This window comes from Pagrus pagrus (assembly GCF_965226575.1).
Source record: "Pagrus pagrus genome assembly, chromosome: 19".
NCBI classification, from domain to species: domain Eukaryota; kingdom Metazoa; phylum Chordata; class Actinopteri; order Spariformes; family Sparidae; genus Pagrus; species Pagrus pagrus.
Genome location: NC_140203.1, coordinates 26,675,705 through 26,702,537, shown reverse-complemented (window position 1 = coordinate 26,702,537; position 26,833 = coordinate 26,675,705). Strand labels below are relative to the sequence as shown.

Here is a 26,833-nt window from a genome sequence, read left to right as displayed (position 1 = left end):
TTACTCATCAGATCAGTAAAGTCCTCTGATTGTTGCTTCACAACATCACAGGCCCCTGTGTGTAAAATGAGAGATGAGAGATTTCGCTGTTGGATGTTCAGCAACGATGTCCAGAATTCTTTCTGAGATATCATTGGTAAAACAGAGTACTCTGCTGTTCTTCTTGCTGCAAAAGCTTTTTACCTCCTTCACAGCACCATCACCCACAATCAGTGTCTGAGGCCCAGGCATTAGCTCTCTCTGTAGCCTTTTACCTTCAGATTTGGTTGAGACCAAAAAAATCCTTGTTCTTAGAGGATAAGGTGTTTTTCAGGTCGTGGGACAGAGAGCCAAGGTCTTGTGAAAGTGGGGCAAATCTGTTTTCCAGATGCATCTTTGTTACTTGGGTAGGTTTGCTCTCATGTTTTGTTTAGCATGTTAGCTTGCAAACATTTGCATATTGGCACTAACCACAAACTAACCTGAGACTGATGGGAGTGTCATTATTTTGCAGTTAATTTGTCATAACCCGTTTTTTTCAATGACGATGAGATAGATGTAAAGTCAGGTAATTGTGCAAGGTTATCCAAATTTATCTTGCAGAAACCAACAACTGAAGAAAATATGATGGCATTCCATCCAACAGTTGTTGAAATATTTTGGTTTTAACTAGGGCCGGGACTCGATTAAAAAAATTAATCTAATTAATTAGAGGCTTTGTTATTAATTAATCGAAATTAATCGCATTTTTAATCGCATATAAATATTTGGCCTGAGAACAGTGAGAAGCAATTTTTTTCATATGGGTTTTAGTATACCATTGAATAATGACTGAATACATAAGCTTAAGCAACAAAACATTGTTTCTTTTTTTTTTTCAAGGTGGGACCTAACCAAGACCAACAGACTAGGGATGCAAATTATCGATTAATTCATTAATCGTTAGTTGATGGACCTTATCGATCGATTAACAATTACCTGATAAGATGCGATTTTCCTGAGAACCTAAATTTAAGGGGAAAATTTAAGCTGAACATTCCTTATACAGGACTCTACACTAGTTTGTTAGTTTATTTTTAGAGCACAGCACAATGAAACATGTTATTTGGTAAATGGTCTTTCCTGCCACTACACTATGATGATTACTGTATTTAACTACTTAAATCACAGTAGCATAAACTGATTTGTTGAACTCAGCCTGATGTAAACATTAATAAAACACAGGCAGCTCTATGTTTTCCCTGATGTTCAGGGACAGGTGAGGACAGTCTGAAGACAGAGAGCTCTGAGGTTGAAGTCTTATGCACCATGAGACAGTGACAGGTCTGTAGGCTACCTACAGTACGTCTTGACCACATGTCAGCTGTTCAGCTGCAGCAGAGGAAACTCCGCTGTTCTCAGCTCCACTGCAACGAGCGCTTTTTAAACAGTAGCGACCGGCGGGAGGATACTGTAAACCGGCGCAGATCCGGTGTGTTTATCAAAGCTTGGTCGCAGTGCTGAGGCACCGGGTCGGTTTGAACTGCGTTCAGGCTACTTTAAACTTTATAGATCCATGGGCAGTGATCAGTGTCGGCGGCTTTTTAACTCGTTAAATAATTGTGCTCCAGTATAATCGGTACGCCTGAAACTCATCCAGTGAGAAACGTTCTCACTTAATTTTTGTGTAATTAATTAATCTTAATTAACATGTTAAAGTCCCGGCCCTAGTTTTAACCAAATAGACTCATCGCCACTAAGTTTATAAAAGATTATAAAACTACATGAAAAAGTGAAAAAGACATAAAAACATGTATCAGGACCTAATAAATGAATCAAAGAAAGAAACAAAACACAGAAAATAAACATGTCCCACACCTGAAGTACCTAAAATGTGTTTTGGAAATGTAATCTTGATTTTTTTTTTTTTTAAAGCTTAAAACAGATAATTAAGTTAAGATGTTTTGACTTTGAAATGATCCCCTCATTGTTGCTAGGCTAGCTATTTGTACTTGTCACTTACAAAAAAACAAATAAACAGAGATTAATTGACAGTTGCAGAAGCAGTGTCCAATGTACTGTACATATGTATGTAGACAAAGCTAATTTTCCAGCACCAGTACCTTGATGGACATTGATAGTTCAAGCAATCCCTGACATTTCATGTTGCAGTTTACAATCTTAAAGTCAGTCCATATAATAATCTAAATCAAGATCAACCATCATCCATTAATGAAATTGTCCAGTATAGCTGGTAAACTGGCTGCTGCTGGTGGATTCAGAATGCTGTTACTGTGTCCTGATTGAGCCCCACTGATGTTTTAAATGGAGGCAGTATAAAAATCTATATATGACTGGAGGGGGAGATGTCCCTGGGTAGAAAGTGTTCACAAGCTGATATGTCTGGTCAGGTTAAAAGCTTTAACTGGATCAGTCTGATATCGGATTTTCAGATCTGGATCAACAGTTCATGACTCTTTGGAGGGAAAACCACAGTGCATATGCCTCATTTAAAAAATAAAAGTATCCCTTTCATTGGGAAACTGAAAACCTGAAAGAAAAGTTAGGAATTCAAGAATAAAATGTTTGATTAATTAAAGGTTGATTAAAGTGTCATTGACTCTTCAACTGTTTTTATAATTTGACTTTTGAAAAGGCCACCCTTCATATGCCATACAGATTGTTGGACCTTTAATGAAAAATTATTTATATTTTCTAATCTTCAGTACACATACACAGTGAGAACAAATTCATCAAAATTAACTCCTACCACTTCTCTATCATTCATTTTTAACAACAACAAGCTCAAATTACATCCAGATAAAGTTATCTGCCATTGTGTCATTACAGTAGAATTGCCATGAATACAACGCAAACAAACAATTTTTCAAATTCACAGTACCTGCACTATATTTATGCGGATCAGTGCATTATGGTAAAGGACTTATAAAGTGACTGTATACGTACACTGATAATGCAGTACAAGTATAGCACATGCATTAACACAAACCCTTCAATTCAAGTGTGAGAAATATTTGAGGATAATATTGAATATTTTTCTCCAACTGAAAAGACAAACTATGTATGAATTCCACATTCAATATAACACCCTAAAAGACTGTGTATATGTGCATTTGACCGTCACACAACCATACTCAGAGATGGAGGCATTTAGCCAGCCACCTCAGAGGTGACTCTCTCACAGTCTCTGCAGGATTTAAGTGCAACCATTCACACTGCCCTTTTAGTGCGGGGATCCTGCGCCACTTCTCTGCATCCTGCTCTGTGTGAAAGTCTCAGATGCGGCGAGGGGTGAAATTTCGCTGCGCCTCTGATGCACCTCCGGAGGTAGTATCAGAGGTAGAGTCAGAGGTAGTATCAGAGGTAGTTTCAGAGGTAGAATCAGAGGTAGAATCAGAGGTAGTATCAGAGGTAGTATCAGAGGTAGAATCAGAGGTAGTATCAGAGGTAGAATCAGAGGTAGTATCAGAGGTAGAATCAGAGGTAGAATCAGAGGTAATATCAGAGGTAGTATCAGAGGTAGAATCAGAGGTAGTATCAGAGGTAGAATCAGAGGTAGAGTCAGAGGTAGTATCAGAGGTAGAATCAGAGGTAGAATCAGAGGTAATATCAGAGGTACAATCAGAGGTAGAATCAGAGGTAGTATCAGAGGTAGTGTCAGAGGTAGAGTCAGAGGTAGTATCAGAGGTAGAGTCAGAGGTAGTATCAGAGGTAGAGTCAGAGGTAGTATCAGAGGTAGTATCAGAGGTAGAATCAGAGGTAGAATCAGAGGTAGAATCAGAGGTAGTATCAGAGGTAGAATCAGAGGTAGAATCAGAGGTAGAGTCAGAGGCAGAATCAGAGGTAGAATCAGAGGTAGAATCAGAGGTAGTGTCAGAAGTAGAATCAGAGGTAGAGTCAGAGGTAGAGTCAGAGGCAGAATCAGAGGTAGAGTCAGAGGTAGAGTCAGAGGCAGAATCAGAGGTAGAATCAGAGGTAGTGTCAGAAGTAGAATCAGAGGTAGTATCAGAGGTAGAACCAGTGTGAATGGATAAGCCGGCGGCGCGGAGCGAGGGCGTGTCGACCTGATGGTGTTCACTGTCTGATAACTATACAGGTCCTTCACTCAACAAAATAAAGAGAAATGTCCCACAAAGCAACGTTACAGGACCAAACAACAGTAACGTAGTAACTGGTTGTGTCTTTGGCAACTTATATGAGGAAAAAAATACTGCAGTTATACATGGAGAAGTGTCTGTCATCCTGTCTGTCATCCTGTCTGTCGTACCGACTCTTCGTCACATTTCTGCCCGAAAAACAGTGTCTGTCCGCGGCAAAAAACTAAACTCACCATGTGTTTGTCGCTGTCAAAAAAAATCACAACGGTCAGTCCTCCCAACCGAGATTTCAGTGAACTTTCCCCCAGAAAACAGCCTCCCTCCTCGCGAGTGAAAGAGTCAGACAGCGTCCTTTTTACTGATGGCGATTATGTAATTCACAATTACAATTATGCAATTTAGAGAAAAATTTAACTTTCCAGGATGTTTGGTGGGTCAGGATCCCAATCACAACACATTATAACAGCATCCATATGATTATAAACAGTCAGCGGGTACATGTTTAGATTAACAGGAGGACACCGGGGGAAACACTTTGAAAAAAACACACAGACATCATCACCATAACGTGTACCGTCACGCCTCTTTCGGATCCGCAGCGCTGGCTTTCTGTGTGAATTACACTCTGGTTCGTCTTTACGCCGGAGCTGCTTGGTTCTGTTTGAACAAACAAAGGCAGAGAATTGGCGAACCGCAGCTGCGGCGATAATGCAGTGTCTCTGTGTCTCAGAAGCAAACTCTTTTCTTACCTGATGTAACACAGATTGTGAACATTGATATTATCACTGGTTTTATACCTAATTTAGCCCATTTAAATCCTGTGAACATTGCATTCCTGTTGATCATTGTTATTTTGTTCTCTTTCCTTTAAACAGCCATTGGTTTCAATTCAGCCAACTTGCAGATACTTGAAACTCGCTACTTATAAATAATCCATCACAGTCAACACAGTCACCCTTTATTTTATTCAGTTATATGTATAGATAGAAAAGTCTGCACTGCACTTCCAGGCAGCATTGACTGAACTCTTGACTGAAATAAAATCAGACATGGAGTTCATTGAGATGGATTAAGTATCTGCAGGAATCTGAGAGTAAGAAACGGTTGGATAATAAAGTAGTCATGAGGGAATACAATACTAACTCCTTAGTATACTGTACTGGTTTACTTTAGAGACACAAAAAGGGTAAGTAAAGGTAAGGTAGTCACTCAGTAATTGTCAGTTGACATAGAATGGGACCCTGCAAGACACACAGGCAGACAAAAACTGAACTAAAGGCGAGCTTTAATAAAATAGAGCTGAAGTCCAAATCCATAAAATCCAAAATAATGGAACAACACAAGGCAGTCAAAGGTAAAAACAAAACCGGAGAAATCCAGGAAGCAAACCAAACCAAGTACAAACCTACCTGCATCAGCCAATCCAGGGATAGAGGAGTTGTCCACCAGCCCAGAGACAGCAGAGGCATCAGCCAGCCCAGAGACAGCAGGGTCGGCTGCATAGCAGTGGAAATGTATTCCATAACTGCAATTAATTTTGCCAAGAGGTGAAATATATAAAGAGAAAAGCAAAGGGCCAAGAGCAGAGCCCTGGGGAACTCATACTTCAGATCAGTAAATATTGAAGTAGTTTTATTATAAGAAACGCATTGGGCTGAGAGCTGGGTGCACAGGGCTGAAGTTTAGCAAGCCACTGGAGTTTAGCATGGCCAACAAAGTATCTTTAAGATGTGCCAACGATGGTTCAGCTGCGCCTGGAGCTCCTAAACACCAGGGCTTACAATTCTTTTCTATTTCAAAAATAGCAATAGCCGTCAGCTTCTCAGAAATGTTCGCATGGCTGGCCAAACAAAATGACTTAATTTAATTTTTGGGCAGCTAACCAAGCCGCACATGACAGTCATTCACGAATCAGCAATAACAATGTAATGTTAGCTTGCCATCTAGTTAGCTAATCCAATATTCGCCAACTAGTAGGTATTGCTTGATGCTTTTTATAAAGAAAAGGACCATAATACATTGTAATGACAGAAACCTGTCGCAAGGTAAGTGGACAGTGGATCAGTTTGTGGGTCAGGAGCAAAAAATAAAACACAGTGGCCCTCATTTATCAAACGAACGTACGGCAGAAAACCGTGCGTACGACCATTTCCACGCAAGCTTCGGCATTTATCAATTTGGACGTGAGCGGAAGCTACAATCAGATCTCACGTCAGGTCTGAGCTCGTGTACGCAAATCTGAGTCTGTGGATTTGCGGTGCAGCACAGCAAAATCTGTCTGAAAATAATTATTAAACAAACCTCAGCTGTCATTAAGCATTAGCAGTCACATATTTAGAACAGATCAAAATGGATTCTTAAAACGAATAAAACAAAATAAATTAAAAATAAATTAAAAAAGCCCACGTTTTTACTGATACCACTTTTTTGTAAAATAAAACAATATGATAGGCTAAATAGCCTAACATGACAACTAATTATTGCACATTAAAATTTGAAATAATAATAGAAAAGGCAATTTTATGAGATTGCTCGGTTTCCGAATGTGGTTGGAGCAATTGATTGCACTCATGTGCGTCTGAAGGCACCATCCATGAATGATTACGCATCATCAATCGCAAAAACTACCACTCGATAAATGTACAGGTGATTTGTGATGCCAAGCTATCACTTTTAAACGTAGTGGCCAGGTGGCCGGGGCTGGTGGCTGGGGCTGGTGGCCGGTGGCTGTTTTTATATTTCAAAACAGCTGTGTTGGCGCGTGGCTGCAGGAGGGCGCACTGCAGAGCCAAAGTCACCTCCTCGGTAAGTAGCTACCCTAGATAAATTGCATTAAACTAAACAAGGTATCAGATGATAAACATTTTGGTATGGTTCTTCTAGGTGACAAGGGTTATCCTCTAACGGAATACCTAATAACCCCGCTGGCAAACCCTGCTACAGAGCAGGAACGCAGATTCAATAGTGCGCACACACGCACACGGGTCACAGTGGAGCGCTGCTTCGCGTTTCTGAAGGGCAGGTGGCTCTGTCTCGGACCAGTAGGGGGAACGCTGCTGTATACCCCAGAGAAAGTGTGCGATATTATTATGGCCTGTTCAGTTTTGCACAACATTGCACTAGTGAATGGAGTGCCTTCTGATGTGCCGGCGCAGCCAGATGAGCCAATGCCCATTTGTCTCTCCATCTCCAAAAAGTTTCTCTTCTTGCCAGTGTTTCTTCTCTCCATGTTTGACCTCAGTGGGCGAGGCCTCCGAACCAGGAATATTTAAGGGCGTAACATGTTAATGACGATCGAATTCAGCCGCCGCATTTATCAAGACCCGATCATTCGTACGCTGGGATTGGTCAGATACGAATGTTTCATAAATCACACGTGTCCTGTCGTAAGACCAATTCTGCGCTCAGATCTGCACCCGTTTTCACGCAAGATTGATAAATGAGGGCCACTGACTATAAACTGTAGGCATCAAACTCCAGACTTAAAACATGCTTTCAATAACCTATGAGTTACAACACAGATTTATTCACACATACACATTTTGATAAAGCTCATGGCTATGTAACATGTGCTAATTTTATTGTCTTTCAGGTTTATGAGCAGGACGACCTTTCAGAGCAGATGGCCAGTCTAGAAGGGCTGATGAAGCAGCTCAACGCCATTACTGGCTCCGCCTTCTAATCTATGACCCCAGTCCAGCCCTCAGCCATGGTCTAGTCTGGAACCCTTCTTCAAGCCTTGATGTCACCCGCTGTCCATTCACTAAAGGCGGCAACGGATCTTGGTTTGAAGACACCTCTGCGAAATCAGACCTCCATCTGTGCTGGGTTGAGTTTGTTTGGTTTCTACTAATCCTTACCAGTGTCTACTGTGGTAGGACCAGGATTGGATAGAAGGGAATTAAAAAAAAAAGGATAAACACAATAGCAGCACAGCAACAGCTCCAAGACCAGGACAAGGGTGGAGGGGTTTCTTTAGGAGTTCAAACTGAAACCCTGCTTCAACCTGAAACACAAAACTAGAAAGACCCATTTCCTAGCGCCTTGACTCAATGACACAGGATGATGGGATTATCACAAAAAAAAGAAGACAGTTGTCAGATCCCTCCTGTTTTCCTTCTTTGTGGTATTTATTAGCGTCCTCCTCCGCTGAGTAATCCACAACTCAGTTACTGTGACTGTACCTCACTTATTTTTCCTGAACGCTGTTGGAAGTATTCCTTTTGTCTTTGTTTTTTTGTTTGGGTATTCCAACATTGTGCAGTCACAGGATATGTATATGGCTTGAAAATGCAACCAGAACCTACAGTAAGAAATAGAAAACAAATCCTCAGCCACCAAAGTTTCACCAAAACTTTATTTTTCTCACCGGAAGCCAAGGTTGCATCTTGTGATGAGATAAGGTGATCTAAGGCATTTCCTCTATTCTCTTTCTATTTTTCCACAGTCATTCCTTTTTTCCTGTCTTGAACAAACTGGTATGATTTCACTGACCTAACCGTCACCCACAACCCATGCAGCCCTTCCACGTATGGATCGTGAGGTTTACAAAAAATAAAGGGATTAAAGAAACAAGTGTGATAATCTCTAGACCAGTCTAAATCATCTGGATCTGGATCCAGCTCTTACAGGACTGTGTAGAAACCTCTATAGACTCAGTCTGTTGCTGCTCTTGACCAAGCCTTTACTCTCCTCTATCCCAAAAAAACTCCAATCTTTACCTGCAAGGACTTGTGTTGTTGCCAAATTCTCATTTTGGGAAATGTCTTGTAACAGTCTTTGTTTTTTCTCCTTGTTCATATCTGTCACATTGCACTATGTCACATTCTGTGCCCCCTGCTGGTTGGAGTGCTGAAGAACATCTGCAAAATGGAGAAAAGTTAAGTGAAGACTGTGTTGTTCGCTTTTTGGACAGCTGTAGGTTTGTTCATGTGATCTTATAATCTCAATTATAAGATCATTATAATGATTTTATAATCTTAGTTATGAAATCACTAAAACACCACAAGAGCTCCTGTCAAAGTAGGAACAAATAGAATTGGGCATTGCTGTGATGGAAGAGGCAATTGTGAAGATGAGCATGGGATGAAGGGTCAAGTATTGATTATTATTATTATTAGTATTATTATTAAGATTACAAATGGTAGTGGGGCAGCCATTGTTGATGACAAGGAGAATGATCTTGGGTTTCTTCAGTATGTGTATTTGAATCTGCTTTTGATGAATCCATATTTATTTTTCATGAGATAAACACACATTTACCTCTGTCAACTTTGAAAACCCAGACGGGACAATTGCAAAACCGCCAGCTTCACTTTGAGTTAACTTCAGGGCGCTCTGTTTTTATACAAAAATAAGAAGAAAAAAAAGTTACAAAAACATAAACGCAAATAATGCATATTTCACAAAGTATATTTTTACATTTGCCGTCCTGTCAGAATGGTGGTTTTTTTAATCAGTTTTTTTTTTTTACACATTTCCACAGAGAGCTACTTTAATGGTCATGAGCCACCATGGAAATTGATAACCTACATCCTTTGAACACATCAAAAAAAATGTTTATTCAAATTGTAATTATTAACTGTATGGTGAGATTCATTTGTGTCATTTTTTAGTTTAACTTACTTTAAAAAGTGGAATGAGGAAACCATTTGGTGTAAGGGAATGAGAACTGCAGCATTTTGGTTTCAGGATGATCTCTGTAACAGGAGTGAAGAGAGTATCAGCCTTTCAGTTCTTCCAAACAACTAGAGCTTTATTGACAGCTGGAAAAAAAAAAATCTGATTTGAAGAATTAGCGTGAGAATTAATGGTCTGTTATAAAGTTTTCATAAAATTGTGCTTTCAGATCATTGAAGTACTCATTGGGAGAAGATTTTTTGATACTACTGCAGAAATTCTTTTTTCTTTTTTTATAAATCAATAGAGACATAATTGGAAGAGGTTGAATTACCTCTCTCATTTTAAGAAAAAAAAATCAGATTTGTGGGCTGAGAATGGAACTTAACAACTTGTGAAGATAGATAGAAAGGCAGGAACTTAAAATGACAAAAGATTCATTAATCAGCTGAGGAGAAAAAAACAGGCCACCAGTATGCTACATATTTGACTGTGTCACCTCAGTCACCATATTGTAATTTCCAGACCTTTATCTTTCTGTGATGAAAGGGAAATGCCTGAGGGAGAGAGAGCAAGGGAGAGAGAAAGAGAAGAGAGCGCAGGCAGAGAAGGTGAATTGATATTCAGAGGTGGTTTGTATGTGCGAGCTAGGGCACGGAGGAATGAGGCCAGGAATTCATTATAACAGCGTTTCAAATATTATGATTCAAGCTCACGCTTGCTGGGTCGTTACAGCTGTGGAGAAAAGTCCTGGGGACAGAGGGGATGGAAAGGTAACGTCTCTGCAGAACGAGCGTGGGGATGAAAGGTGAACGAACGTAAGCAGACGGCCGGTGTGAGGATCAAACTCATCAGCGTGTTCTGGGAGATACATCCAGTCTGTGGCAAATGCTTTCATTCTGCTTGCACTTCTTTTCCTCCTTCAGAAAGCAGAGAAGAGCTGCAGGTAGATGGAATGATCCAACACTGCCCGGCAAGACTGACATTTGATTTAAAGACAGAAAATCTGATTTTAACAGTAAATGCTAAATTAAATGGCTTGTTGACAGAAGATATTTCTTTTTTTCAATGTCAAAGGGGGGATGAAATGTAAAAGCAGAGGAAATTATCATAGTTTAATGATCGGATTGGTAGTTTTGCACTTTTTAGCCCAATAAATGTAAATTGCATTGAACATTTCAAATTACGCTTATATGCCTAAATCATCCATAATTTCTTAGATTGATTCCTTCCTTCATAGATGACATACGTTAAATGTCATTACATAAAAAATCTACTTGCAAAAACTTCAAAACGTGGTTCCAGACCTTCAAATTGCCTCTAAAGAAAAAAGAAAGATAAAAAAATGAAGCTGAACATTGACAACTATAGTCTGCTTGGAGAAATACACCACAAGAACTCCTTAAATAACATAACACATTTCAAGATAAATGCACTTGGCAACCACTGAAGGGACAGATACATCAGTCCCCAAGGATTGGTTATGCCAAACAACCCAGAAAATGGCCAAGATGAAAGGAGAATTCAGTCTCATTATCAAGCTACCTGATACTCCCAGCAGATATATGATCCAACATTGTCAACACATAACTTTCTCAGTTGGTGATTTTGAAGACGCTCCTACATCTTAGAATTAAGAGTCACCTGCTGAAGAAATAGTGGAGGAAATGGCCACATTTAAATCATTATTGTCAAGGCGCCACATGAGACAAGGAAATGAATTTAAAAAAGTGATGGAGGATTGGGAAAATGACCAGAAAGATCAAACGTGTTATATGTAGTGAGCTAAACATGAAATGGCAGTTTGGTCCAGTTTACGTGAGATATTTGATGACCGTCACCTTCAGAAATCAGTGAGGCTGTGTACTTTTGATCTCCTCTGAATGGAGAAAATTTTCTGTTCACCTTTATTCAGTTTCATTCATCAACACATCTGGTTATAATACACAATGTCTTTCCATTCTTGAGTCAGAAATCTCTTGATACCATAATGTGTCAAGCATTATATTTATCACCATTCATTTGACCTAATGGTTTTTTTTGTTGTTGTTGTCATTGAGATGAATTAGACATCCTACATGCATTTACTTTTCACCTAAGCATTTTTATTTTCTTCCTCTGTATGTAGTCACTTTATTTGAAGTCTTTGTGAAAATTTTAAATGCGCTCTCTGTTATGTTAATTTGTTCCTCCTGCACCGGGAACAGATGAGACACTTTGCTCTGCTGAGAATTTTCCCCAAAAGCGCTGTGTCCCTTTTTAAACAGCGAGACCTGAAAGATAGACTGGTTTCTTTTACTTCAGTGGCACAGATGCAACATTCCAGCAGCTGTCTTGAAATACACACATCAGACGGGCTGAATCTTGTGATAATTATCACAGATCAGATCCACTAAACTGCCGGTGTGTCCATCAAAGTGTCTTTGAGCAAGACGCAAAATTCCTAATCGCTCTCGGAGTGACACACACTGTAAAAAAATAACATCCATCCTCATCAGTCAGATTCAGCCTAAAAGAGGCATTTTTCTTCACATAACAAAAAGCTTCTGTCAGTTGAGTGAAATTGTCTCACTTCTTATTTTCAGTTGTTATATACTCAATTATTTTCCATAGATATTTGTAAATAAGGCAGATCACCACACAATAATGTAAGTTCAATCAGGAGAGACAAGTTAATGAAGTAAAGAAAATGTTCATTACAACAGATGATGCAATAATTGAGTCTTATTAGAAAGTCTTTGGCTCTTTGGCGCTTAGACTCTTCAGGGAGATTTTCTGATGGAGGGGCATCTGCCCTGAGCAGCAGCAAGAAAAATCCTCCTATGTAGTCCAGACACTGGTGGTGATGGTGGCAGGTGACCCTGCAACTGGAAGGCTGGAGAACCTAGAGAAGCTGTTGAATCTGCAAAGACCGGATGGCTATGCGGAGGTGGAGGGGGCGCACAAAACAGCAACATGAGTGAACTAAAGGCAGAGAGAGCATCATATTTAAAAAGGATAGCAGCAAGATGATAGGCTAAGGTGAAGGTGTGTCATTGTGCTATTGGGTAGATGTGACCAGCTGATGTAAACAGCTGAAATCAATGAGGCAGCAAATTAGGATGTTGTGAGCGTGCGTCAGAGGAGTGAATGACATGATGGTATGAGTAATAAACTAAAGGCCAAAGCAAGCAAAAGAAGAGTCTTCCTGTCTGAACTTTCACTAGAGCTTCATTTAACCACTGAAACAAGTCTATTTGGATGCAGGGGAAATATACCTGATTATAATTGTTTAGAGAAAATAGTTGTTTCTCATTAATCAAATCTTAAGCCTTTTTGCAGTGGCAAAATATTCTGACTACTTACCAGCAGAAGCAACACAGCAGGTCTTTGGATTTGTGTTTCACTATAGACAAGTATGAGGTCGCATCTGTGCCACTGATCGGATTTGACACACTTTGACATATCTTTCAGTTATGATAATTCTTTGCCAGACAGTTAATCTTAATTAATCTACATCACATATGTTCATATTTAAACCACTGAACACAGGTAAAGACAAGCCCACAGATGGACAGTTCTGCTTTTCATCACTACATCTCAGACTCATTCACCAGATTGTGTATATTGTTCATTAAATATAACACCTGTTATTTCAAATGAGTTTCAGTTATTCCTTTTGAGCAGCCACTCATTTCTAGTGTGAAACAAACTTTTAGAGACCTAGTTAAAGGAACAGTCCACCCAAAAATGAAAATTATTCACTAGCCCCCATCGAATGGAAAGTCTGCAGCAAAACAGTGTTGCAGCATTCTCCTAAACAACTGAAGTGGCTGGGGACTTGTTTTAAAACATTAAAAAACAACCCCCAAAATCAAATACAATAAAATCACTCCTTACAGCTGGTCAGGCCTAACCCAAGTCTCTGAAAGCCTCAATGTCCAAAATTCATTTTAACAGATGCTATCTCCACCCTTTTTAAGCAGAAATCTTGTAGCTGCTAAGCTAAAAGCATAGTGTGCATCCCATCTAAAGTTGGTGCACAAGCTCTACTGTGCATAACTTCTTTTCAAATCATTTTGGGGGATCTCGGAGCTTCCAGAGACTTGAATTACAGTGGATGAGCTGTATGGAGCCTTTTTATGTTTTTTGGGTTTTTTTTATTTATTTTTTTTTTTTAAGGGTTGTTTTTTCCCCACTGTACTTTTGTTTGTTTTGCTGTGAAGCTTTGTAAATGTCCTGTGGACTACGAAACTTCCCAGATTTCCATCTGAATTAAAATGTTTGGGTGAACTTTGCCTTTAGGAGGTGAGTTGATCAGTTAGATTTCATTGTTTCTGCAGCTATTCTCATCTCTATTTTATGGACGAAATGATTATTGAGACAGAATAATCAATAAGCAAAAAGATCTTTTGTTGCAGCTTTTTGTAAATGTGTCACTGTTGTGTAGTAAAAAAAAAAAAAACAATTGGAACTGTCACAACAGTAACATAACTTTCACAAAAATAAATGCAGACATGTTGGCTTATGGATGAGCTCAGTTAAACTCTGCTTTAACTGAGCTTTTTTTCATCTGATCCCCAAACAGACCATCATGTGAAAATGAAAGAATTCTGGTTTGTTTTTGTCAGCTATAATGTAAAAGGTAGTTCAGGGAACTAAAAGGGAACCAGAGGAAACTAAAAGGGGCTTTTGTTCCATTTTTCTGTTAAATCTGAACACTGAATATCGAACAAAACTTCTCATCTCTTTGTGTCAATACAAACGCTTCCCTTCAAAGGTCTGACCCAGGCCTCCAACAGCCACATGTTATAAGGGTTTCTTGTTATTTTTTCTTGTTGGCTCTACATGTGTATTTTACAGTGTACAGTTCCACTAGAGTAGTAGTAACTTTTTATAATCAAATTTAATATATTATTATTATTATTATTATTATTGTTATTACGACTTTATTCCGAGTGCTCTTTAAATCTATTATTTATAACCATGTGGTATTTCTGCAAATGTAAATTTAGTTTAGCAAAGTACAAAATGAAAAAGAGGACTGAAGTGCCATTGTTTTGTTTTTTTTCTTTTTTTTTTCTTCCATTTATTGTCTTAAACGGTTTCAGTATTATTTTAAACGATGTTGTAGAAAATTTCTTAATGAATGATTAAATGGTTCGTCACCAAATGAGGTCACTCTGAGGACACACAGTCACCACCACGTAATTCTTTTTTTTCTTTTTCTTTTTTTTTCAGTCTAAAATCTGTAGATTGATCTCATCTATGCAGTTATCCTTTATATCTATAACCTGTGAATAACGACAGGCTCTTTGTTGTTTAGAGGTTTAATGCCTGACCTACCATCTGGAGCAAGGAAATCCTAATATGGACAAAGAGGGCAGTTCCTGGGTGGACCTTAAATGTTTATTTTTTTATGAAATCCTGTTTAAGATATTCCATCACAACCAACTTTTAGTCAAAATTATTGCATTTGTCAAAGGTAATGCAGTTGAGAGCTGTTTTGAAGACTTTTTTAAAGCAAGAATTCGCAGCGTCCTTTGCACAAAGTCCATGTTTCACTATTTGTATTCTGTGTTTGATTGTCAGATGACACAGTTTGTCAGGTAAATGGTTAAGTTAACAAAGACAGACAATATCTTACGTGATCAATTCAAATGCAGGCAGTGGAGCCAGAACAGTACTACATTTTTAGGCCAGTAAAAATCTATATTCCAGAGTTTAAAAATCTGAAAACGAATAAAACAAATGTTGAACAATATATTTTTTCAAGGGCAATTCCACCAATTTAACACATCAAAGTGCCATTAAAGCTCTTGGGGAGTACTGCCACATATGTGAAAAAAAAAATAGTACAAAGCCCTTTGTGGCTCCAGAGGAAGCTGCATGTAATCTGTTAAATTGCCGATAGTGATGTCACTCAGTGACTACATTGCATTGTGGGTAATGTTGGATTTTGAGTAGCAGTCCACTTGTCACTCCTATAACACTGTTGGACTCTTCTTACATGCAGCTTCCTGTAGAGCCACAAAGGAGTCAATACCACTTTCTCCATATATTTAGTAGTACTACAGTAAGTAGTACTTAGCCTTTAAGAATCCCTTGATCCATCTATTTCCAATATATATACTGTTCCATATTGGGGTATTTTACAGTTGCTGAACATACTTGTCAAACAATATCTAATGTTTTACCTGACTTCAAACATATCATTTCTGCTCGGGCATTTCTTCCCACATATCCGCAGACCAATGTAATACAACTGTGATAATTTAATATATTGATCAGTCAAGCTCTAATTGGCACCTTTGTGATTTGTAGACATGATGCATTAATTTGTCTTTTTTTATAAGAGGCAGATGATGATGAATTCTAAGCCATCTGAGCTCCCTTGAATGCACCACCATGCAGAGTTTGGCTTCTTACACTTGCATGACCACAATACTGTATGTCTTTGGAAGCTCGGAAATCGACATAAAACCTGATGCTACTTTTTCAGAAAAAGCTCTGCAGGAAAGTAAACGTGATCGGTAGCTAATGGAATAAACCATTCAGAAGCACACCAGGAAAGTCCTTTATAAACACCTTGTCCTCTATCTGTAAAGACTTGTCCTGTGGTGACTGTGTGAAACTCAGAAACACCAGCCCGACCTGATAAGGTGAAAGCTACGGAGGTTCTGTTCCTGCATTTCAAAGGGAAACTCGACTTCATTAACTTCTTTCTTTGGGCGCTTCACTCCTGTGTGGGAACCACTGAGGATCAAAAAAGGGACAAATTACACGGTCAAAAAAGAGGAAGTGAAGTTGGTCAGGGCTGTGCTGACTTTGAAAGTGGCCTGATGTTGGTGTGAAATCGACTCAGTCAGCTGCAGCACAGACAGTTTTAGGCCACTGGCTTACAAAAAGAAAATAATGGGGTAGAAAAAACTAAAAAATGATTTGGACCTCATCTCATCGGGGTGAAAGGGGCCAAATTAAAACCCCCCTTATCTCCTCACACAGACAATTACTTCATTTCCAGAACACCATTGTTCCACAGAGGAGCTGACAGATGGACAGCTCTGAGTAAATACAGTCTCTATCCTTTAAAAAAAGGTCCAATCCTAGTGTCATTATAACCAAATTAGCTTAGTGACTGCAATATTTAGTGTACATTTTGTTCATTTGAGTGACGGAGAGAAAACGATGGTGGTGATGATGAAGATGATGAGGATGTTGTATCTCAAATGAAGAAGAGCGAAGTTTCTATCCACAATGTTGTATACAATTGCTGGTTTTGTAATGCACTGTAGAACAGTCCCATGGTCCTTTTTTATAGAAATGTTATTTCAATGGTGCATTCTTTTTGTTTGATAAATAAAGTTTTGATACAAAAGCAAACTGCTGTTTGATTTGTACTATGCATCACATCTTTCATCAGATAAATGTGCTGGGCGTCAGCATGGTCAAAAATGTGTTTGAATGTGAAATGGTGGGGTAGGGAGACTTTATTAAACAATGGGAAGCACCGTGAAGTCCTGCTTATGTCCCCTGGAGGCTGCAGTGTTCATACCAGCCAATCTGAAAGCATTGACTGCAACAAACAACAAGATGATGATTCGGCTATTCTATGAGTCTTACCAGTAATGCTAAGGCTGGTGCAAGAGGAAAGGTCATGGGGTTGTTGAAATCAAAAGAGTAATGCTTTATATTGAAGTTATTGTAATAAGCATTAATTAATAGGTCGTAAGACCCTTATTAGTTTTTATAACATGCTTATTAATATGAATAAGACTATCTATTCTGTTATCAGCAGTCAATATGCCTTTTGCTGCAAGTGGTTTGCTTTTTTAGGGGTAATTACAACCTTTATTATGCACTTACTAACAGGGTTAGCTGGAATTGAACTTGGGCCACTACAGTAAGGAGCAGCACTTTCCTCTAAGGGCCTGGTTTTAATTCCAGCCCTCTGCTATTGTATTGAAGGCAGAAATCAATAAAACAATCTTTAAAAACCAATAGGGCATAATAAGGTTATTTTTTAGCAACACTCTATGAAGCCCATGTCTATTACATATCATGAACATATTTATAATGATTTATAATGTATGCTGAATAACCATAGTTATAAGCACTCATGAATGTTTTATAACAGTTATCATTACTCACTGAGCCCTGATGTATATAATGCATTATAAACATACTTATGTGCTTCAGTGTGCCTATAGTTATAAGGATGTTTTGTAACAATTATCATAAGACATTATAAATAATTTTGGTGATGGAATGAGTGGAACACATACTACTTTGTCACAAAAACATTCATGAAGTTTGGTTCAATAATTAATTTATCATAGGTCTTCTGAAAATGTGAACAAATCTGCTGGATCAAATATATACATGCAGTAATTCTAATATTTGTGTAAGTGTCCCTTGCCCAATTTCAACTAAAGTAGATGCCTTTGATAGCCATCTACAAGCCTTTGGCAGGCCTCTGGCAACATTTTTAACCACTCCTCTTGACAGAATCAGTTATAAAGTTCAAAACTAAATTTGTTGGCTTCCTGGCACGGACCTTTGTCTTCATAGTCCACATGTTCTCAATGGGGTTCAAGTCTGGACTTTGAGAGGGCCATTCCAAAAGCTCAATCCTAGCCTGATTGATCCATTCCTTTACCACTTCTGATGTGTGTTTTGGATCATTGGCCTGTTGAAACGTCCAACTGCACCCAAGACCCAATCTTCTGCTGATTTTAGGTTTTCCTGAAGAAATTGGAGATTGTTGGGAATTGATGGTAGTTTGGGTGTGGTTATTAGAAATTAATAATTATTGATAATAATTATTAAAATTAAATAAATACAAAATAAATAAAAATAATTTTCAAATCGTTAAAATGGGGTACCACTCTGGAATCAGGGACCGATAACCAGACCAAAAATAGTGTCAAAAGAAGGGTTCACTTTAAATGTAAATAATTGTAAAATATTTACAATTAAAGGAACAGTGAAGGAGATGTATCCGACCACTGACCATCACAACCAGCAATTATCACGAAACATATGCACAAAATAATCACAGAAAACTGCTATGTACAATATAATAGACTTTATTATTGTTAGCAAATTGATCAAATCAATAATACTTTCAATAGACAAAAATCAATCACTCAACTAAAGCAGCTAAACTATGAAACTTAAACACTATGACAAACTCCGTTGAAACAACTACAAAAGTGGCCGAACGTGACATGACGAAGTCACGAGCGGACACAAATTCAAAAATGATAATGATTTTGCTGAATCATGTGTCTAAAGGTAGTCAATTGAATGAACACGCAAGATTTGAACAACGGCAATGGTTACATCTTTGGCTTCGTGTGCACTTTGATTGCACACGAGATGAATTTGGAGGGATAGTGACCTATTGTTCCACAAAGGTAGTCGTGCTACCACGAGGCGTCCGCCTCTGAAGTCATTCTGTCACTCTGGTCTACGATCTGAGAAAGGTTTGAAAAAAGCATCCCCCCCGCCCCACACACAAACCCCTCCCCTCTGTGCTCCTTAATCCCTCCCCTCCGAGCTCGTATCGCTCTCCCCTCGGAGCCTCCCGCAACACACCCCCTCCCGCAACAAGCAACAAGAGCAACAAACCGGCAGAAACCAAACACAGCCCAGCTTTGAATGCGCAGTAACAATGTCAGATTCACAGGTAAAGTTATTACAATGCACGTTGAAACTCACGTAAATCTTGTAAGTCATTACAATGTCCACAGCTAACCTCCACAGCCAAGCTAGCGTAACGTCATTAGCATGTTACAGCTAGGTTACGTTACAGCTAGGTAATAAGTTACAACAGCTAAGTTAGCCACTTCTAAAAGTTATTGAGGGCCAAGAGACTAACAGATGCTGCCGTCAACTTTAATCGCAACGATCGTTTCCACATTGTGGCTGAAAAATGAACCTGTGTGAGTCTCGGACCAGCTGTGTGTGTCCCAGCTGTTGTCTGAGCAGCACCAGACCGTGACACAAACGTGTCCGTAAACCGTAATCTCTTGTTTATGACAGATAAGACACACAAATACACACATCGTAACGCGTTTATGATAATCCATCATATTGATTTAGCAAAGGCTTCGTTGAAAACAAACGGACAAGACCGGGAGGAGGGTTAGCAAAACAGTTGAGTAGTGACCGGGCGAGAGGTTGTTATGGAGAAATAAATCCGGACAAATAAAATAAAAATCCGGGAATAAATCCGAAACCCCTCCGCTTCGCGTTGGGGTTTCATTCATCCCTTCATTCATCTTACTTGCTGCTTCATTTAGCTGCCACGAGCAAATAAATAGGCTAATTTGGTGTAAACATGATAGCAATGTTAGCTTGTTGTTAGCTTACAATGCTAGCATAGAGGCTAACGTCTCCGTCGAACAAGTAAACAAGTGTGGACAATACTGCAGAGACAGAAATTGTCTCGACACCGTCTAATAACACAGAAACAAACTAACGGCAGCTCTCACAGTCATAAGCCAGCATCAGCATGAAAGTTATCTGTGTCACAACATCCACAATAAAGACGAAGATTACCTGCTCAACAGAAACTCTGCTGTATCAGCATCGGGTCCATATCTTCGCGGACCTTTCGCCACCGTTCAAATGATGACCCGATGTTTATTCGGTTTGAGCCCTCTTTGTGTCACATCTCCGCTTCGTGTCTTTTCAGTGACAGACTTTCTTTCTTTGACTCTTTGTCGGTGGGGCGAGCAGAGGCAGCTGAACTGCTCAGGGCAAAACAAACCTCTCGTCCGCTTGAAGTTTCAAATGCGGAAGTGGGTCGGGACCAGACGTGAGCAGGAGCAGGAGAGTGAGCGCGGGGATTGGATAGGAAAATCGATCCAATAGGAGCCATCCGGACCGGATGCCTCCTATTGGTCAATTTCTTTTCAGTTTTACAGGCACTAGAGAGAATGGATTTATTTGGTTCCTTTTACGCTTCACATTGTGTAGGTGGTACTATTGGGTCATAACCACCATCTGAATGATGTTAATAATAATGACAAATCTTTCAAATCGTAGACCATAGCTTTAAGGGAGATATCATGAGACACACGTATCTTATGTTATAGCGAGGTCATCAACCATAAATCTCCAAAGGTCGCTCATAAGATTACGTTTGTGTGCGCGTAAACCCAAATGTATGTGTTTGTACATGTACATGTGGGTTAGTTAGAGAGAGAGAGAGAGAGAGAGAGAGAGAAAGACAAAGGGCAAACGCCCTTAGCGGCGGCTAAGCTAACACTTGCTTCCAGCAACATGTAACATCTAGGACTGCCTATGAAATGATCCTGCAGCTGTACTTATCTCCTCCGGTCGCGTTCAGGTGCGCTCACAGACAATGGGAGATGGGAGTTTCAAACCTGGGGGGACAAGCAGACGCCACCTACTGGACTTTAGGGTCGGTGCACTTTCCTTTGCTTACCAGGCTTTGTTAGTGCAAGGAGGCCACATTTAAGCGTTGAGCTACACACGGTCCCAAGATAATCCTCCTCCTTCATTATTCCATTTACTTTCTTTAGAGCAGCAGATCCACTGGCAGCAGATCAGCCCCACAGCATAATACTACCAGCACCATACTTGACAGTAGGTCTGGTGTTGTTGGGGTTAAAGGCCTTACCTTCTCTCCTCCAAACATATTGCTGCTCATTGTGGCCAAACAACTCAGCTTTTGTTTCATCTGACCACAGACTTTTCCTACTGAAGGTTTTTTTTTTGTCCACGTCATCAGCAGCAAACTTCAGTCGAGCTTTAAGGTGCTGCATCTGGAGCAAGAGCTCCTTTCTTGCACGGCAGCTTCTCAGCCCATGTTGATGTAAAGATTAAGATTAAGAATAAGATTGGCTTTATTTATCCCACAACGGGGCAAACAATAATATATTCACAAAAACATAGTGGAAAAGTGATTGATCATGTAGTGCTTGAGTTAAACAGTCTGATGGCTGAATGATCTGCGGTAGTGCTCCTTCTTACACAGTGGGTGTAAGAGTCCGCTGCTGAAAGAGCTGCTAAATGCCTCCACAGTCTGGTGCAGGGGGGTGTTGTCCATGATTGACGTCAGCTAGGCTAACATCCTCCTCTCACCCGCCTGTCCGTACTGCTACCTCCCCAGCAGACCACTGCATGAAGGAGCGCTGATGCCACCACAGTGTCATAGAATGTTCGGAGTAATGTTCTCTGCACCCGAAAGGACCTCACTCTCCTCAGCAGATAGAGGTGACTTTGGCCCTTCTTGTACAGGGCATCCGTGTTGTCAGTCCAGTCCAGTTTATTGTTAAGGTGAACACCCAGGTATTTGTATTCTCTATACAAACTCTATGTCCAAACCCTGGATGTTCACTGGTGTGATATCAGAATCAGAATCAGAATCAGCTTTATTGGCCAAGTATATGAAATACAAGGAATTCACTTTGGGTTTTTTTGCACACGGAGTACATAGACGTAAACATGAACATAAACATGAACATAACATAACAAACATTCAACTCGAAAGAACAAGAACAACAAAGAACAGTAAGTTAAAAAAGCGTTCAGAGGTCCAGTCTATTTTAAATATATATTTAAGTATATATATTATACTATTTACCTTGAGGATTTATGTTGTTCAATTATGTACAGATAGTAAATATACTATCTCTGGATGAGTATAGGTCCTGGATGGTGGGCAGTTTAGCACCAATGATTTTTTCTGCAGCCCTGATAGTCCGTTTCAGTCTGTTCGTGTCCTGTTTGGTGGCTGATCCAAACCAGACGATGATGGAGGTGCAGAGAACAGACTGGACTATTGCCGTGTAGAACTGGATCAGCAGCTCCTGGGGCAGGTTGAACTTCCTGAGCTGACACAGGAAGTACATCCTCTGCTGGGCCTTTTTGATTATGGAGTCTACATTGGGTGTCCACTTTAGGTCCTGGGAGATGGAAGATCCCAGAAACCTTAAGGTTTCCACAGCAGACACAGAGTTATTGAAGATGGTGATAGGGGGCAGTGTAGGGGGGCTACTCCTGAAGTCCACTGTCATCTCCACAGTTTTGAGCGTGTTCAGCTCCAAATTGTTCTGACCACACCAGAGGGCCAGCTGTTCTACCTCCTGTCTATAAGCAGACTCATCACCGTCCCGGATGAAGCAGATGACGGTTGTATCGTCTGCAAACTTCAGGAGTTTGACAGATGGGTCTCTTGAGGTGCAGTCGTTGGTGTATAGGGAAAAGAGCGGTGGGGAGAGCACACAACCCTGGGGGGCGCCTATGCTGACTGACCGGGTGCTGGATGTGATTTTCCCAAGCCTCACATGCTGCCTCCTGTCTGTCAGGAAGTTTGTGATCCACTGACAGGTGGAGGCTGGGCAGTGAGCTGGGTGAGTTTGGAGTGGAGGATGTCTGGGATGATGGTGTTGAACGCCGAGCTGAAGTCCACAAACAGGATCCTAGCATATGCCCCTGGGGAGTCGAGGTGTTGCAGGATGTAGTGCAGTCCCATGTTGATTGCATCATCCACTAACCTGTTTGCCCAGTATGCAAACTGCAGGGGGTCCAGCAGGGGGCCTGTGATGTCCTTCAGGTGACTCAACACCAGCCTCTCAAAGGACTTCATGACCACAGAAGGGCCACGGGCCTGTAGTCATTTAGTCCTGAGATTGCTGGTTTCTCGGGGACCAGGATTATTGTGGAGCTTTTGAAGCAGGAGGGGACTTCACACAGCTCCAGTGATCTGTTGAAGATCTGGGTGAAGATGAGGGCCAGCTGGTCAGCACAGACCTTCAGACAGAAGGGTGACATGCTGTCTGGACCTGGAGCTTTCCTGGTCTTCTGTTGCCTGAAGAGCTGACACACATCCTCTTCACAGATCCTGAGTGATGGTGGGGGGTCAGTAGGGAGGGGTGAGGGTGGTGCAGGGGGTGATGAGGGTTGTTTGATGCTGGAGTGGATGATGGGTGTGAATGTTGGCTTCTCAAACCTGCAGTAGAAGACATTCAGGTCGTCAGCCAGTTCATGGTTCACTGCAATGTGGGGGGATGGTCTCCAGTAGTTGGTGATCTCCTGGTTCCCCGCTGCAGTGGCCAAGGACAAGGCCAAGCTGCAGCGGGTGATTCGATCAGCAGAGAGCGTGATCGCCGCCCCCCTGCCCCCCCTCAGGTCCCTGCATGACACCAGGGCTCTGAGAAGGGCAAAGAAGATCATGGCAGACCCCTCGCACCCAGGTCATTGCCTATTCACCCCGCTTCCCTCTGGTAGAAGGTTGCAGCTGCCAAAAACTGCAAAAACCCGCCACCGACATAAATGGTAATAAAGGTTTTCTGATTCTGATTCTGTAGACCTCTCCACACTGATGCAGGCTTGTTAGCTGAGAAACTGTTCTTCAGCTTCTCAGTGTAACACCTCTTTGCCACTTTGATCTCCTTTGTCAGCGTGTTCCTTTTCTTTTTTCAAGTTTTGTCTTTTTCTCTTACTCTCAGAATTGAAGGACAAGTTAAACATTCCTACTCGGTTTTGTTAAGGCTAGTTTGAGATCCACGTTGAAAGTGAGAGGCTGAGATGACAAGCAAGGAATGGACCGGGAAGTATAGGGAGAGGCTGAATAAAGATCTTCAGAGGAGAGAGAACATCCTGAGAGAGAGATGCAGACAGTAAATTTGACAAGCTACCAAAAGTTATTTTAGCATAAGAATTGAAACGTTTCATGACATGATTAATGCTTCATCGTATCACAATAGTCATGGTTGGTTTCATAATTTTCCGCACAGATATCAGGAGAAGAAAGCATGCGAGAAAATTGTTCACCTCAGTGTAAAGTCTGTGTCGCCACCTTTTTATTTTAGTGAATTTTGAAATAAATTTGAACAAGAAAAGTAATAAGCCAGGTCAATTTTGTTTACACGTTCATGTTATGTTGCTAAATGTTACGATGGCTCCCAAGTCTTTTTTATGGGAGTGTTGGTTTCTTCTTCTTTATTCTGACTTTATTGTACAAAAAGCATTTGAACTTGAAGTTGTAACTTTATTTTAATTATTTTTTAAATGAATTTGAACAAGAAATAATAAATGTGACTTTGTACAAAACAGGGGCATACCGGTACTTTTTGTTGTCCAATGGTGTGACGGAATGTCCTGTGGTGTGACAAACTGAATTATAAGTGGAAAAGGCATTTTAATGCACAAATTCATGTAAAAAATGTTGAATAGTATAATAATGATATCATCACTATGCACATATAAGGATGGAATGAAGCTTCATTAGGTTTTATACTAATTATAATGAATATAATCCAGATGTTTGGGTAAAGTCCCTATGTGTACATCTTGTAGTAGGATAATAACATGATTGTGAATTTTTATTGGTTACTTTTGATGTGGGAATATAATTAGGACAAATTGACAAGGATTGTGCATCTTATCTGTCACACAATCTCTGAATTAAATATTAACATTAAAAATGTTGTCACACCGTTGGACAATATTTAGGACTACCACACAAAAAAGTTAATAAAATGCAAAATAAATAAGGAATTAGAAAGGGACACATTCAGTTTTGAGTTATTCACATATTAAGCAATATAATTATATGTCATTTGACATACATTTTAGAAATATATTTTTTTCCACTTTTGATTTGAGTTCACGTCAACCACCCATATATATTTTTAAATGATTATTTTCAGTCAATTCACTTCCATAATTATCTCAATCAGCCGTTTCTCACGAGCGGACTTCTTGTTGCGGAACGACAAACACACTCTGATTCACCTATTCACCACTAGGCGTACGCATCACTAGTCACTGAATATCAAAATCCAGGCCGAAAAAGAAGAAGCAGAAGAAGAATAACAACAATAACATCCGGGCAACAGAGTCGACAAGAAACAAACGTGTTGAAGTGGGCTACCGGTAAACATGGCAGAAGACGAACAACAAATTCATAGTTTACCCAGCCATACATACAAGTCCAATGTTTGGCGTCACTTCGGATTTTTCAAAAAGGACGGAAACCTTGATAAGTCCCAAGCAATTTTTTAAGATATGCCGTCTTGCTATAAAGTACACAGGCAGCACGACCAACCTGATAACTCACCTGAAACAACGACACAGTGTGGCTGAAGAAGCCCCCTCGGTATTAGCAAACTCACCCGGCTCGGATCATGCCTCGGATTCACCTCATGCTACTAGTAGCTCCAGCGGCGCTAACAATACTGGTCAACAGCCAAGCATCAGTACTTTTTTCCAAACTCTGCTGGGCGCAAACTCTGCCCGCGCCAAGGTAATAACTAAAGCCATTGCTGTGCCTTTTTGTGAATAGGCCAACTTATTAATGTTGACAAACACCTCCTCAGTGCTTAAGTAGCCTAATTTAAGAGATCTGTCTTCATTTGTTATAAGCCTCTTAATGATGAGAAGTATGGTACTGCTTATGTTCTTGAAGGAACAATAAAGTTCAGTTGAATTTGCACAGATTTGCATTGTTTTTGAATCGTGATTGCATTGTGATTGAATCGCGGTAGGAAGATAAATCATATCGTACTGAATCGTTAGATGCTTCATGTGAATCGTTAGTGTATCGTACCGTAGCCTACATATCGCCATGCATATTGTATCGTCCTAGGGATGGAGATTTCCATCCCTACTGTCCACCCGTATGATCTGGAAGCCCTCCAGGGCTACCAGTGAGTCTGGAGAAAGTCCATTCAGCCACGTCTCCGTGAAGCACATGAGGCTACACTCACGATACTCCCTCTGCAGCCGGTCAGCGCCGTTAGTTCTTCCATCTTATTAGGGAGAGATCTGATGTTTCCCATGATGACAGATGGTAAACATGATTTATACCGTCTTTTCATCGCCTTACGCTTCACTCCAGCTCTGCAGCCTATTTTCCTCCTCCGTTTCGCTGCAGGGATCTCCGGTTTCTCCGCGTAGAGAAGTCGCATCTGGCGCAGAGCCAACAGCTGATCGCGAGTGTACTGTTCTCCCTCAGCGTGCTCCCTGTGAGCCTATGTTGAGTTCAACAGTCAGCTAAACTCTTAACCATACTATTTCCTCCAAGGAACAGGCAGGTGTTGTAGTTGGCAGGTTTTAATATGATAAAGTGTGAAACTGAAAATACAAACATAATACACCGTCAGGCATAAGGTAATTTA

The 26,833-nt window shown here is 40.3% G+C and overlaps 1 protein-coding gene across 1 annotated transcript in view; it reads left to right on the top strand.

Moving 5' to 3' along the window:
* The window catches only part of dcc (DCC netrin 1 receptor), a 341,027-nt gene extending 323,970 nt beyond the window's left edge, over positions 1-17,057 (top strand). The window contains exon 29 of the mRNA XM_084383879.1: positions 7,669-17,057. Within this exon, the coding sequence (XP_084240005.1) occupies positions 7,669-7,758 (90 nt within the window). The 3' untranslated portion in view covers positions 7,759-17,057. The remainder of the gene's footprint in view (positions 1-7,668) is intronic.
* Positions 17,058-26,833: the final 9,776 nt, after the last annotated feature.